General features: G+C 36.7%; 1 protein-coding gene across 36 annotated transcripts in view; it reads left to right on the forward strand.

Annotated features, from left to right (window-relative positions):
• The window catches only part of camk2b1 (calcium/calmodulin-dependent protein kinase (CaM kinase) II beta 1), a 59,224-nt gene that overhangs the window by 40,177 nt on the left and 4,462 nt on the right, over positions 1-14,585 (forward strand). For 9 of the 36 annotated variants that reach the window (XM_059551145.1, XM_059551153.1, XM_059551144.1 and 6 more), the window contains 5 exons: positions 646-683; positions 2,564-2,596; positions 4,588-4,656; positions 8,070-8,114; positions 10,809-10,857. In XM_059551145.1, coding sequence (XP_059407128.1) covers positions 646-683; positions 2,564-2,596; positions 4,588-4,656; positions 8,070-8,114; positions 10,809-10,857 — 234 coding nt within the window. The remainder of the gene's footprint in view (positions 1-645; positions 684-2,563; positions 2,597-4,587; positions 4,657-8,069; positions 8,115-10,808; positions 10,858-14,585) is intronic. The other 27 variants (XM_059551155.1, XM_059551147.1, XM_059551179.1 and 24 more) reach the window with 9 other exon arrangements.

Raw genomic sequence — 14,585 nt, forward strand, 5'->3', positions numbered from 1 at the left:
GGCGCCGGACTGAAACTAGCAAACACTATGCTAATTTGGTTTTCACTGCTTAATATCTTTGTGAAATATCTTTTCAGTAATATTTAATAAATAGAAACTTCAAAATAACAGCATTTAAAAAAAAATTACTAACTCCCAATGTTTTGAATAGTAGTGTATATTCATATCTACATTGACTGCTGATCTAATAAGAATTATATAATGTATTATGTTAATGACTCATTAATGAAGTTTATTCTAAAGTGTCATTGGTTGTAATGTGGCTGTATCATGTGTATAAGTAGGCCAAGACAGAATCTGTCTATTCTGGATATTATTGCATAATTTGAATTGAATCTCCTGCCTCTTTTGAGCTTTCTTGATCATTAAATTATTTACCGGTAAGAGCCTAGAGCTCTCAAACATCTTTAACATATTTTACTACATTGAAATCCATTCCACAAAATTCTCCCTCAAATTGAGTGCACAATCCTGTTTGGGCCTATTTATGGTTTACAATATTATAGGTATGATTAATATCTGCCGTGTTATGTTTCATTTTAGGAAATATAGCCTCGGATAAACTGCGTGTCTGATGGGTTAAGTGACATTTTGTATTACTGTGTTGCTGATTTAATGTCTCTCTCTTATTTCCTCCCATTGTAGCAGCCAAGAGCTTGTTGAACAAAAAAGCAGACGTTAAGGTAAGAAGATCTGTTGAACTTCTGACCTCTGTGACCCAGACGTGACCCTAAGGCTTCTTAGTAGCTTCTCTCTTTTCACTACTCTGTCTCTCTGCCCTGTCTAATCTGTCAGTGCTTGCTGTGTGTGTTTAGAGTCCCTTTTTTATTGCATGATGGTTTTGTTTTTATACATAAATGTAGTTAGTTCATATTGTGGTTATGAGTGTGTGTGTTTTAGGAAACGAAAGTCAAAAAAAAAACTTGATCATGTGAATATCTTCTGCTAAATTCCTTATTAATCTACCAGTGAGACAACATTTAAATCCATCTCGCAGGATCCCACACATGAACGTGAAAATGAGATCTGTTTGATGAGCATTTCAATAAATTTTTCAGACTCTTAACAGTCGTGTGAGCATAGAAATATATGGTTATTTAGCTACCGATAAAACCTTAAACGCTGTATTTAAATCCATCACACATTAGCGCAAAAAGTAAAAATAGAGTGTGGATTACATATTTCAGTGAATTTGCCGTGCTCTATAGCAGACATAAGAGCATGGAAATATAAGGTGTTACCAAACTCTATCCGGTCACAGAGCCAACGATAGCACTGAAAGAGGAGACGAAATGAAGGTTTTATTTCCGTCAGTGCATGTGGGAGATGTTTAAGAGAATGATATAACGACGACGGCTGTGATGCCATTGAGGAATCTATGGAATCTTCCACAAGAGACAGAGTAATCTGATTCACGCAACGTGATTTTCAGAGATGAACTGCACTTAGCACACACTCGAACACATTCCTACCTGTTTCTACTTTGTCATCACCACACACCTGCGACTCCCACCTGCTCTCTTCATGTGTACGTATGTTTGTGTGTGAGTGTGTTTGAGCAGAGAAATAGTTCAGCTGGGAATGTGACACTGGTTCCAAGAATAGCCCCGAGTCTAAAACCCTGGAAACTCTGAGACGAAAATAGCAGCACCGCACTCCTCTCATCTCCTAGCAACAGGCTCCCCCACGTCCTCTCCAGCCATTTCAAAACATTTCTTCTGTCCTTTTCACGATTACTTTATGCTCTCTCTCCTTTCTTCACCTTTATGCTCCGTCTTCAAAGCCCTTTATTTAGTCTCTATCACTATTTCTCAAATTAACCGAAGCTGGCTTCCTTACTTTGTGTTGAAATCTTTGCACGACTGCTGGTTATGTAATTCTGCTTTAGAATTGGAGGCGTTTTTATTTATTTATTTTTTTAATACGCCAGTTGCGGCGATTGGAAGTTCGCTTCTGAGAACATTCTGTGCTTAATATACCTCGTTCTTGGCTGCCCTTTTTTTTTTAGGACAAAAAAAAAAATCACTAAACCACACACTGCTTGCTTCCTCTCGCAGCATCCCTGACTCTCCTTGCACATCATTCCCACTTAGTGTAGCTTTCCCTGCTCCAGGTTCAGGGTCAGATTGTCATGTGTCACGAACAGCTGAGCCCAGATCAGGTAACTTTGCTTACACTGATCATTCCTCAGGTGCACTTAAACTATTCTTCTGCTAGTAGCATGTTTCTCTTTCCTTTTTCCACTTGTATTGCTCCTTCACCTGACCAACTAGCCTTGTTTCTCTTCCTCTGAAATTTCCTCTTGTGCAGAAGAAGTTTTGAGTTGTCTTGCTCTGAACCCAAACCTTCACATGCTCCCTAAAATTGTTCTTCCAGTCATTTTCTTTGACTGATACACACACAGCTATATGCTGCATTTGAGATCTCCTCCCAGCTCTTTTCTCTTTGCCCCAAATAAAAATGGTTATTAAAAAAACCGACAGCTACTTTTTTAATATATATATATATCGTCTCACAGGTTCCTCCATTTTGTTCACTTGTCTCCTTTTCATTCTCTCTGTAGAAGCGGAAGTCGAGCTCTACCATTCAGTACATGGTGAGAATCTTGTTTCATTTTCATATCTTCCTCTTCTTGTACATCCACCTACTGTACCAGCCTATAGTGTGACACTATCCTAATGAATTGATGGCTATTATTAAACCTACTTAGACTTTTTTTTTTTTTTACTGGTCAACCAATCGTGGATCTTAGTCTCACCCACACTATCCACTGAGCACCTGGTTCATATTGTCTGAGTGGCTGACTTTAGTATAGTTTTTTCACAGTAGAGGCCTTTTCACTTCAAGAATTATAACAGTGCCTATGTTAGTTTCCACACTTATGGAAGATAACATTAAGAACTAATTCTATATAGTTAAAGGAATAGTTCACCCAAAAATGTAAATTACCCCGTGATTTACTTGCCCTCAAGCCATCCTTTCTTCTTATACAGGAATACAATCGGAGTTATATTAAAAAATGTCCAGGCTCTTCCAAGCTTTATAATGCCAGTGAATGGGTGTTGAGATTCAGTAGACCAATAGAAGTCCAATAAAGTGCATTAATCTATTATAAAAACTGCTCCACACGGCTCTGGGGTGTGTCGGTGGGGAGGGCCTCCTGAAGCGAATTGATGAATTTGTGTAACTCATAAAAAGTACCCATATTTATGGATATCCATATGTATTCATATTTACGGATACGCCACTCTCTCGTGAACATGCGTACAACAGTTAGCAGAAGCTAGAGATTACGGTTTTAAGTATGTATATTAGATACATGGCACAAAAACTAAATAATCAGACTGGTTGCTTTATGTGTCAGGCAGTATCTGAATGTCTAAGTGGGCAGTTCTTGGCCAGAACACACTGTGGACTAGACTTTTTGGAGCTTAGTCAAAAATCTGGCTTTGTGAGACCACTTGGACACAGTAAATGTGTCCAGCCTTCTTTAGTTTTTTCTGGGGTCCTCCTACTTGCTGTTCTTTATTTTGTTTGAATAATTTTGACCAGCTCCATATTGACACCACAGACCTCTTTGGTTTCATTCTCCATGTTGGTAATCGGATGTATTATGGATGATACTGACCACTCCAGAAGCTTTCTAAAGCAGGTTGAAGAGTCCTTTCTACTCTTACACAGGTAGGCAATGGAAAAGACGCACAGAATAAGACCCTGTGTTTTTCTCAGTATTTCCATAGGATCTGAAGATCCCATTTATGCACATCCCAGGGTTCTGCCTACTGCACAAAATCTGCTTGCTTTCTTTGCAGGTTTGACACTTATATTCTCTATACTCAGGACTTTTTTCTTATGGTTCCCATAAGAGGTTAGCATTGCTGGTTGTCCTTCCTGAAGATATCTCTCTATACTTGGATAAAGTTGGATTTCCATAGAGATCCATGACCATCTGCGATAGGTTTTTGGGAATTGTTCATGTTTACATTGTTAATTCTGCTTGCCATCATCTGGTCCAGTTAGGAACAGTATGTATTTGAATGTGTGCTCATAGTGGCAAAGTCATTTTATGTTTGTTAGGATCCAGTAGTCGTGAACTGCTGTTCATTCATCTCCCTTGAACGTGCCTTCCACACATAGACACATGATAACGACTTCTCTCACGCGAGTACCTGAGCCGTACAAGGGGAAACGGACCGTTAGCTACCTCGATATCACCACAAGCTCATAGACGTGAGTCCTGAGGGACCCTGAGTACAAATAAACACCCATAGCTAATCCGCCTCTGCATGTAATGTGGCTAATTAGTATAATGGATTAGTTAAGGTAGCCTAATTGGTGAAAAGCATTTTGTGGACTTTTATAATGACCCTCCTCTCCCTTTCGCTGCTAGAGAACATTGTGTCTCAATGAATAATGTTGTTTTCATGTAAATAGGTAGTTCACACTACATCAGTCAGTTACCTTTAAAACAGATAATGACTGTACCCTACTGCATGTGTTTGTGTGCATGTGCATGCCAATCTCTCCCTCGTTCCTTCTTAACCTAACCTTTTCTTAACCGAATGTATGTTGTGTTTCCCTGCACAGCCCCAGACAAACAGCACCAAAAACAGCATAGTCACCAGTCCCAAAGGAAACCTCCCCTCTCCTGCACTGGTATTTATCTCTCTCAACCTTTTCTTTTCTTCCACTCCATCCTTTTTTCCCTTCTGCCCGTTACTGTACTTGCAATCTGTTTCTTTTGAGTGGTTTTGCCAACTTTTTGTATTGCATATGAGTGCAAACCTTGTGGAAAAAGATGTGCAATTAAACGGGAATAATATAAACATTTTGCATATTATAATGCAGACGTGAAATACAAATATCATCCTCTAATTATAATTGTGCACTGTAGCTGCCCTAAAATGTATGAAGTTCAATGAGTTGGTTATAATCAAACCATTGGCATTTGATATTACGGACTAACTTTCATGCAGCCATTTTCACTATTACTTTTAACCAACTTTGTCTCAGGGTGATTTTAAAAGGGATGTTCTCTCAAGTTTCTTGATTTCTCAAGTTCTCATAGGTGTCTTAAAGGAGTAACAGTTCATCATATTAATGAGGAACATGTTTCACTATGGTTTGAGAACCACAATGTGGCCATGTGCATTCATTTTTAAAAAATATGTCCGTTTCAAACCTAACAAAAAGTGCTTTTGATATATTTTCCGAAACACAAGACACTTGGTTTGATGATTAGTTATCTAATGCAATGACATTCTTGCGTTTTTAAGTGTCTAAAGTGACCAGATACTTTTGTGCCATTACATTTCAGTATATTCAGCAGTGTTCAGTGCATCTGCAGCACCATCATTAAGATCTGGATTGGTTTGGGGATAGAAACAACTCCTGGAGCTCTTAGAATCAGCCCTTAAACTGTTTTTACAGTTTCCTGGCTGCAGTGCTGAGAAGAGGCTGTTTGGTTCACTGAGATCCTTAATGGTGTTCCTCACTTAAATCCACTGGGTCTAGTGTACTGTAGTTGTCAATGGAGTCATATGTTTACAGCCCTGAGCAGTGCAGGTGTGTTATTAGTGTGTGTGTGTATGTGTGTGTGTGCGCACATCTCATAAAATTTGAAGAACACCATGATTCTTTTTTGTGACATTCTAAATTACTTTAATTTCATTTCTGATTAATGCTATCAATTTATTTGTAAAAAAAAATTATCTTGACAAATGTGTGTGTGTGTGTGTGTGTTTGTGTGTATGTACTATTTATTTTATAAAGAGATATGTGAATTCTCTAGGAATTGTGCCTGCTGGTTTCATACATTATGAATACACGGTTTCTTTTATTTTGCATGCATCTCTTATATAAAACCCTGTTGTATGCAATGCTAATTTCACCAAGCGAAAGGAGGCATGTTTGTGCTGAAAATAAAAATATTATTTAAATTTAAAGGCACAGCATTATTCCAAAGTAGAAAGTTTCGAACAAGGTTTTGTAAATGAGCCAGTCTTAAAGTGGCATTAAGCCTTATGCTTTATATCTGTACCCATGGACCCAGTTAAGCCATTTATACAGCTGTTTATTCAGTAGCTCTCTGACATTCTGATATATTACAATACACTCTAGTCATGCGTTTATGGGGTTTATTTGATTGCATTATGCCAGTTTGCCTTTCTGTGTCTACTTTGATCCGGTGGATGGTGAAGGTTTTTTTTGCTTGGAGTTGGCAGGGAATTTAATAAATGTCATTATGCCAGGCTGGTGGGTACATGGGTGATGTGATTGTTTAATGTTTAATGATATGCTTGAGGGATATAGATGGATGGTCTATGTTCTGAGGGGAGTTTTGTAGATTTCTGTGGTCTGTAAAAGCTCTGTGAAGAGGTTTTAGAGTGAACTCCAAGCGTTAAGGAAGGAAGCTCCTAATGGAAACATGGCTTGCATTTCAACACGTACAGCGATTGCAACATGTGACCCAATACATCAGAATATTTTAGGATCTCTCATAGTTGCCCTTTAATGCTGCCACTGTGGAGTTTGTGTGCTGCTCGTGTGTGTTTTATGGTGCAGATATAGTTACTCAACCTTGAAGTGAAGTGAGGAGGTGTTTATGGTCAGTAAAGACTCTAGCCTTAGTGCTTTGTTTCATGGCTTCCCTTCCACATGTACTATTAGCTGTATGGATATGTAGGACTGGGTGATATTTTTATTTTGAACCCTTGATATAAATATCTCCATATTATGTTTTTGTATTTAAAATTTGCTTTACTTTCCCCATTTACATTACATTTACATTTATTCATTTAGCTGACGCTTTTATCCAAAGCGACTTACAATTGCTATATATGTCAGAGGTTGCAAGCCTCTGGAGCAACTAGGGGTTAAGTGTCTTGCTCAGGGACACATTGCGGTTCACAGTGGATTCGAACCCGGGTCTCCCACACCACAGGCATGCATCTTATCCACTGCGCTAACACCACCCATGTTGGCTTTACTTTCCCCAATAAGAGGAACCACTATTTTTACCAAACAGCCAAGGATACTTAAAATATTTAATGTAAGATTTTTTTTTGTTAAATGAAGTCTTAAAAAATATATATATTTATTTACTTGTATTTTCTATATTTTGAACATTTTACTAAAATGTTTTAGTATTTGTAAAACGTAACCATGACAAATGAAATGTTGAGTTTGAACAAGACGTTTGAATTCTGTCAGTGCTAACACTGTTTTATTTACAGACAGCATTAAAACATCTGTCATTAATGCTTAATATGTTGTAAGATATATATACACACACACATATATGTTGTTGTTGTGTATTTATTCGATGGAAGTCAGTGGCTACGGTCATGTTTGGTTACCAACATTCGTCTAAAATATCTTCTGTGTTCAATAGAACAAAGAAATTCAAACAGATTTGGAACAACTAGACGGTGCATAATTTTTTTATCCAGAATTTTTGTCTGAATTATCCCTTTAAAAAGTTTTTTTTTTTTTTTTGGTCAGCATTTCCAGATTCTTATAGACTGAGTCTATAAGAACCTTAGTATGTGACTGCTGCCTATTGCATGGGGCAACGGTTGTCATGGCAATGAATACCCCATAATGATGAGGAGCACAGGCTGCTGATTGGCCAGTGAGGGAATGTTACTTTTTGCAAGAGAGAAGTGAGCATTACAGATTTATGTGCTCTGATGTGCGTCTAGCTAGCAGGTTTCCGGGGGTTAACTCGTAAGCAGAGTAGACAGCATAAATAAACATGTTCGTTTAGCAGCTGCGATAGCGTCCGTCAAAATCACGCTATTTCACTTTCAGCGATACATTGCTGTGCATTCGTAATCGGTGGTTTTGAAATATTAGAGCCTAGTGTGCTATCATTTGTTTTCTGAAGCTCTCCGCTGTTGAACCTCTGGTGGTTTTTGTGCAAGGTTTTTTTTTTATTTGTTCTTTTTTTTTTTTTAACTGGGTTGGCAATCACAAACACCCATCCACCCACATGCTCTCTCTCTCTCGCTCTTGCTCTTTTTTTCTCCTCATGTTTTTCCTCCCTCTCCTCCCCTGTCGCTCTGTAGGAGGCACAGACCACTGTCATCCATAATGTAGTGGATGGGATTAAGGTACTCCACCACCACCACCAATTCTCTTTCTTTCCTACCATCCGTCCTCTGTCTGATCTGCATCCCCACAATGCATTTCTGCTACAGACTATGACATCATGCCTGTTGGCTGCATGCGTGAATCTTTTGACGTTTAATGTGTACTTGCACTCGTGCTCTTTGAAACTGGTTCAATAACTCATTACTATTAACAAATTGTGCCTAAACAAAACATGCAAATGAGAATTCTAATGAAACGCATGTGGTTTCGAAGTATCGAGTTGTTTGTGTGCCTTCCTTGTGTTTGTGTTTGTGTTGCAATCCTTTCTGATTGATGAGACTGATGAGAACGGTTGTAATCGTGAGGTTTCGTGAATGATTATGATGATGGGAAATGACTCTTGAGACATCAGATGTTTGCAGTATGAGGCTGAAGAGCAACAGTTGGAAATCTGTCTCATGATAGAATATTAAACCTGCTGTCTCAGGTCTCTGCTTCTGACTGTGTGACAGAGAGACCTCTTGTGGTGGCCGTTCAAAGTGCCTCTTGCGAAATAATCTCCTTCGAAATTAAAAAAATATTTTTTTAATTTATTTTTTTTATTGCATTTTGTACTTCTAGTGGAAGAGAAATTACACAATTCATCTTTAAAAATAAAACATAGAATAGAAATTAAATAGAATGCATTTAAATATAAGTATTTATTTGAAATAGAATTTCTCGCAATACTTTAATACTTGTACAGTCATTTTTGATGAATTTAATGCAACTGTGAAAAAAATTATATATGCATTATTGTTATTTTTTATATTATTTAAATTAATTTATATTTTTAAAGTTTTCTGTTGATTTACTAGGGATAGTGCCTGTTGATTACAGTAAATAAATATGCAAGAAACTGAGAAGAGTAACAATGTCTTCATTAAAATACTTGAATTTATAGGCACTGAACCATCAATTTAACTATCTGTCAGTACAATGAAAGTGTGCATGTGTTTCGAAAGCAAAGAAAATGTTTTGCTGCTGTATATTGAATTGGTCCCGTTACTGAAGAACGATTTTGCAGAGGCAAACAGGGCCACAATGCCACGCATCACACGTCGATTCTCCCAGGCGGCAGGAGTGACGTGTAGATCTGGGCCGAGTTGTTCTGCCAGCGGTTGCTGCTCTGTGTGACTTCTGAATTGGGCTTAATCTCCCCCTTGAAAATGAGCTATTAGACCCTTGCGTGACAAGCTGTCCGTTTCACCACATTTGACACTTTCTTTGTACAGGTGTAACAAGGTCTGTAGCGCAGCGTAGATGATGGAATGAGAGAACAAAAGCCTTTTCAGGAGCACCTAATAATATCGCCCCACATACTGATGGCCTATTTACAGCAGGAGCTGATGTCCTTGGTGATCGCTACGGTTAAACTGTGACAGGTGCACGGTCCCGTCTCTCAGGTGACCATGCCCCCCTCCTCCTCCTCATTTCCTATTGAGACATCATTCTGTCGATGAATTCAACTGAGTAATAATAAGGAATGAAAGAAAGAATACTTACAGCTACCAGGTGCTGTTGCAGACCCTTCAGCTTTGACTGACTTCTCAATACGGCTAATTTATTTGTTCAAACTTTATTTAAGGATTTTATTGCTATGGTTTTACATCAGGACTCTGCTTTAAATTATACATCAAGTGGTGACCCAACACAGGACCTGTGCAACCTTTTTTTTTTTTTTTTTTGCACTTTTAGAAGTAAATAAGTTCCTTAAAACTATTTTTAAGCCCTTAAACTTCAATTAGTATAATTTTTAATGTAATGTTATTTCACAATATTTCTTAATTTCTTAAAAGTATTGCATGCCCACTGAGACTTTCAGAAATTAAGAAATATTGTCAAATAACATTACATTTTATTCCACTTTGTTCAATTACTACAAATTATTTAGGTAATAATAGTAGTTTGTTAAAATAGTTTTAGTTAACAGAAACAACACTGATTTAATGTGTGTAATGCCTATTTACTTTTACTTTATATATATATATATATATATATATATATATATATATATATATAGTTGAAGTTTTTTTTTTTTTTGAAGAGTAGGATAAGATTTATTCATCTTCTAATGACAGAATATATTCAATAGTTCAATTGGACATTACCTAAATATAAAACCACATTTTATTTTTCTTTTCAGTCAAAAGTTCTGTGGCTGCTTAGTAAGACCAAACCATCAGTACACATCTAAGAAATTAAACATGAATTTACATGATGCAAAATAAATATGCATCAAGTATGCACCAAAGAAGGCCAAGAATGTGTTGTTTTCTATTGCTCTCTCTCTGCTATGCTGACCGTGGAAGCGTTTGCAGTATTCTTGTACTCATCTCTCAGACTGCAGCACAGGACGTTGTGAAATTATAAAAGAGAATTGAGTTCACAACGTTCATTCCTGGTGGAGGTGTGGCCTGTGTTTCATATTATTATGTATGTGAGTGGGATTATAACAAACATATCAAGCCTCTTCTAACAGTCGTGCTGACATGGCCATGCATCATTGAACCGTTAATTGTGCGTGTGATTCCCCAGAGTTCTGCTGTTTACATGTTCATTTATGGTGTGTGTATGACAATGAGAGAGAGGGCTTTGGCACTAGCTGGTGTAATTCTCTCTGAAAAATGTTCGTATATTGTCTAACTAATTGGCACTCTGTCTGAATATCACAGGAGTCATCGGACAGCAGTAATGCCACTGTGGAGGACGAGGAAATGAAAGGTAAGACTCCACTATCAGCATTTTTACCACAAGGTTTTGTTCTGACAGGCTGCGACAATCTGAAAGTTGTTTGTAATCTGAATAGGAATGATAATGTGATACTGTATGTAGTTTGAAATCTGATTTTTGTTCGAGACATTCAGGGTGTCATCTTTCTACAATGACATCTGTTCTCTAACAGTGCGTATCTTCATATTGAGCTGATTCGAAAGGGATTGTTCACCCAAAAGTGGAAATTCTGTATTAAACGATTAAAATGAATAGTTATTTACTCATCTTTGTGTTGTTCCATTACTTTATGATTTACTTTCTTCTCCAAAACACAAAAGAAGAGATTTTAAAGGATGTTTAAAGTGTTTTTCCATGTAGTGAAGGTCAGTGGGATCCAAAACAACACTGAACCCCATTGACTGCCATTGCATAGGCGAAAGAAAAAAAAATATTTTGAATATTCTTGTGGATATCATCTTTTGAGTTGCACGGAAGTCTTGGCAAGACACAAGGGCAAGTAAATAAAAGAGTCTTCATATTTGGGTGTACAATCATTTTAAGTATTTTTTATGCCAAGCAATATACAGTTGATGAGAGATGTTGACTACACTGTCAAAGTCATATTTTACATAGTTACAAAGCAAACTGTCAGTCCTAAATATTCATATTCATATTTGGGAAAACAAGTCAGATTTTTTGCACTACCATTTAAAAGTTTGGGATCTTTTTTTTTTTATGGAAATAATTTTTTATTCCGCAATGATCCGTTAAATTGATCAAAAGCGACAGTAATACAATTTCAGTATCAAAAAAGCTTTCTATTTCAAATGAATGCTGTTCTTTTGAACTTTATATTAATTCTCAAAAATATTAAGCAGCCCATTTGTTTTCAATGTTTTTTTTTTAATTGAATAGAAATTATTAGAATGATTTCTGAAGGATCATGTGACACTGAAGACTCAATGGCTGCTAAAAAGTGAGCTTTTAATCACAATAATAATTTGCATTTTAAAATGTATTCAAATAGAAAAGAATTATTTTAAATTGTAATAACATTTCACAATACTACTGGTTTACCTGTATTTGTAACCAAATAAATGCAGCTTTGGAGATCATTAGAGAATTCTAAAAAAAAAAAAAAAAAAACAAAAAAAAAACCTTAAGATCTTACTGACCTCAAACTTTTTAAAGGGTAGTGTGTATGAAAAGTATAAACAAAGTCTATAAACATTTCATATTCATGTCATGATCCATTAATATTAAACTGCTGTATTTAGTGCATGTTATGTTATTATCGTGGGCTCATTCAGTGCTCACTTCTGTGTTCTGGGTTGGTGTCACTCCTACTTTCGGCGTCTGTGTCCGCTCTCTCTGCCCCAGAACAAGGCAAGGGCACCTTGTGCTATAATTAAGCTCAGTGGGAAACAGAGACCCTGGCTATTTCAGAGCATGTGTGCGAGGGTGCGTATGAGCAGAAAACTTGCCGCCAAATTTCTGGGCAGACAGCGTGCATGACAGGAGCGTGATGTCTTGTTTTCGTGATCACACAAAAGAGACGGTGAGAAGGGTGTGTGTGTGTATGTGTTACTTCTAGGTGCTGTTGGGAAATATCTGGCTGCAATAGTTGAGTGATGAATTATGGCGTAGCTGTGAGAGGTTAGCGTTATAACATCCATGCTAGCTTGACTGTAAAGCACTTGAATAGAGGCAGGTTATAAGGACTTTAAATGAATATTTTCAAGCTTTGAATATGCTTTTGATAATCATGTTGATTTCTGCAACCTGCTAACATGATTTTTATGGTCCTGTTGGAATAGTCCAGTATTGATTTGATATGGTAAAGCATTCTATTTTGTTGTGTTTTATTGTATAATGTTTCATTATATTTACCGTACTGTTTGATTAAATTTTGGTTGTCATCTTTTGCTCACTCTTCGTTTTGCTTCATTCCTGTTGATGGTACTACAAGCAGATTTCATGCGCTGCAGAAAATAGCTGGTGGAACTTACTAAATAAAACATTTAGAGATGTTTATGCTTAAAACTAATGAAAGAATGGAACAAGACAAAAAATTGTTATATTGTAGATAGATTCTCTGAAAGCAAGTCTTTAGAATGTGTCCAGTTTTGCTTCTCGTATACTTGTCTTGTTTTAAAGGAATACTTCATCCGAAAATGAAAGTGTCTTGTAACCACTTCATTATGTCAGACCTACTCTACTGGGGCATAGAACTTTCGGTTTTGGGTGACATATTCCATTAAGAATCTTTCATTTAAACATAGAATTTTTGGATTGCATATCATTCATCGGTCTCATATACTGCAGTAACACTTAGCTGGAATCACCACACTTCACATGAAGGCATCTCGCTCCTTCGGCCTTTTCTAGGCTTGAGAATGGCTGCAGAAACCCTGTTGACGTCAGTATGCTTTCTGTGTCCCATCTCTCTCTCTGTGCGATGCTGGGGGCTGTGTCACAGGAAAGCTTGTAGATAACAGTTCAGTTCAGTCAAACCCCAGCACCCAGCCTGACTCCGCCCACACACCTCCAGGCCCCTCCCCCGCTCTCTTCAGTAAGTGCCTTCTGACTGCCGTGACCTCATCCACCATCCCATAATCCCATTTTGCATGTGTGTGATGTAGATCAGCACTAAAATTAGTAAAGTTATGCCACCAAATGAGAGGCATCAATGAAGTTTGTGGTTGTAATTTGTGTTCTAATAATTAAACGGATACCTTGATATTTTTAATTCAATCCAATCTAATTGTTTTCTGTGTCCTAAGTGTTTAACCATTTTCAGGTGTTTTTTTCTGGATTTATTTAGATGGACAATTCAACAAAAATGTTTAAAATCATTTACTCGCCTTACTTTCCAGTTCTTCCAAGCGTGTATGAGTTTCTTTTCCTCTAAGGGGAATGTTTACACAAAATGCCCAATTTTAACTTAAAACTAGTTTTCTCCATTCATTTACACAAGTTTCAAAGTTTTTCAGTTTTTAGCTTATCGTTGAAACATACCCTGAAAAAGAAATTAGATATTATAAATATATATGTAATGTGTGTGTATGTGTGTGTGTACATCTACAGTATATAAAGATATTTCTTAATAATATTTTCTTAATAATATTTCAAAATGTTATTTATTCCTGTGATGGAAAAACTGTATTTTCAGCATTACTTTAGTGTTACATGATCCTTTAGAGATCATTCTGATAAGCTGAATTTGTGCTCATTTCTTATTCTGAATTTTTTGATGAATAGAAAATAGAAAACTATTTATTCCAAATTACCTTTAAAGGGAAAGTTCACCCAAAAGTGTAAATTCAGTCATTAATTACTCACCCTTATTTCATTCCAAACCCTCAAGACGTTTGTTCATCTTCGGAACACAAATTAAGATATTTTTGGTGAAATCCGAGAGCTTTCTGAAAATAATACTTTTTTGTGTGTGTCTAAAGAAAATAAAAATAATTACTTTGTTCAGCTATATATTTTCTTCCATGTCAGTCTCCGCCACACATTCACGAGAGTACCACAATGTTGCTATCTATGCAGGGTTGGAAAGCTCTCGGATTTCATAAAAAATAGTTTTTATTTGTGTTCCGAAGATGAACGAAGGTCTTACAGATTTGTTACGACATGAGGGTAAGTAATTAATGGCAGAATTTTCAATTTTTAGTGAACTATCCCTTTAACTTTTGAACGGTAATGTATATTTAATTTATATATTTAGAAAA

The sequence above is a fragment of the Carassius carassius genome, chromosome 5, assembly GCF_963082965.1.
Source record: "Carassius carassius chromosome 5, fCarCar2.1, whole genome shotgun sequence".
Classification (NCBI taxonomy): Eukaryota; Metazoa; Chordata; class Actinopteri; order Cypriniformes; family Cyprinidae; genus Carassius; species Carassius carassius.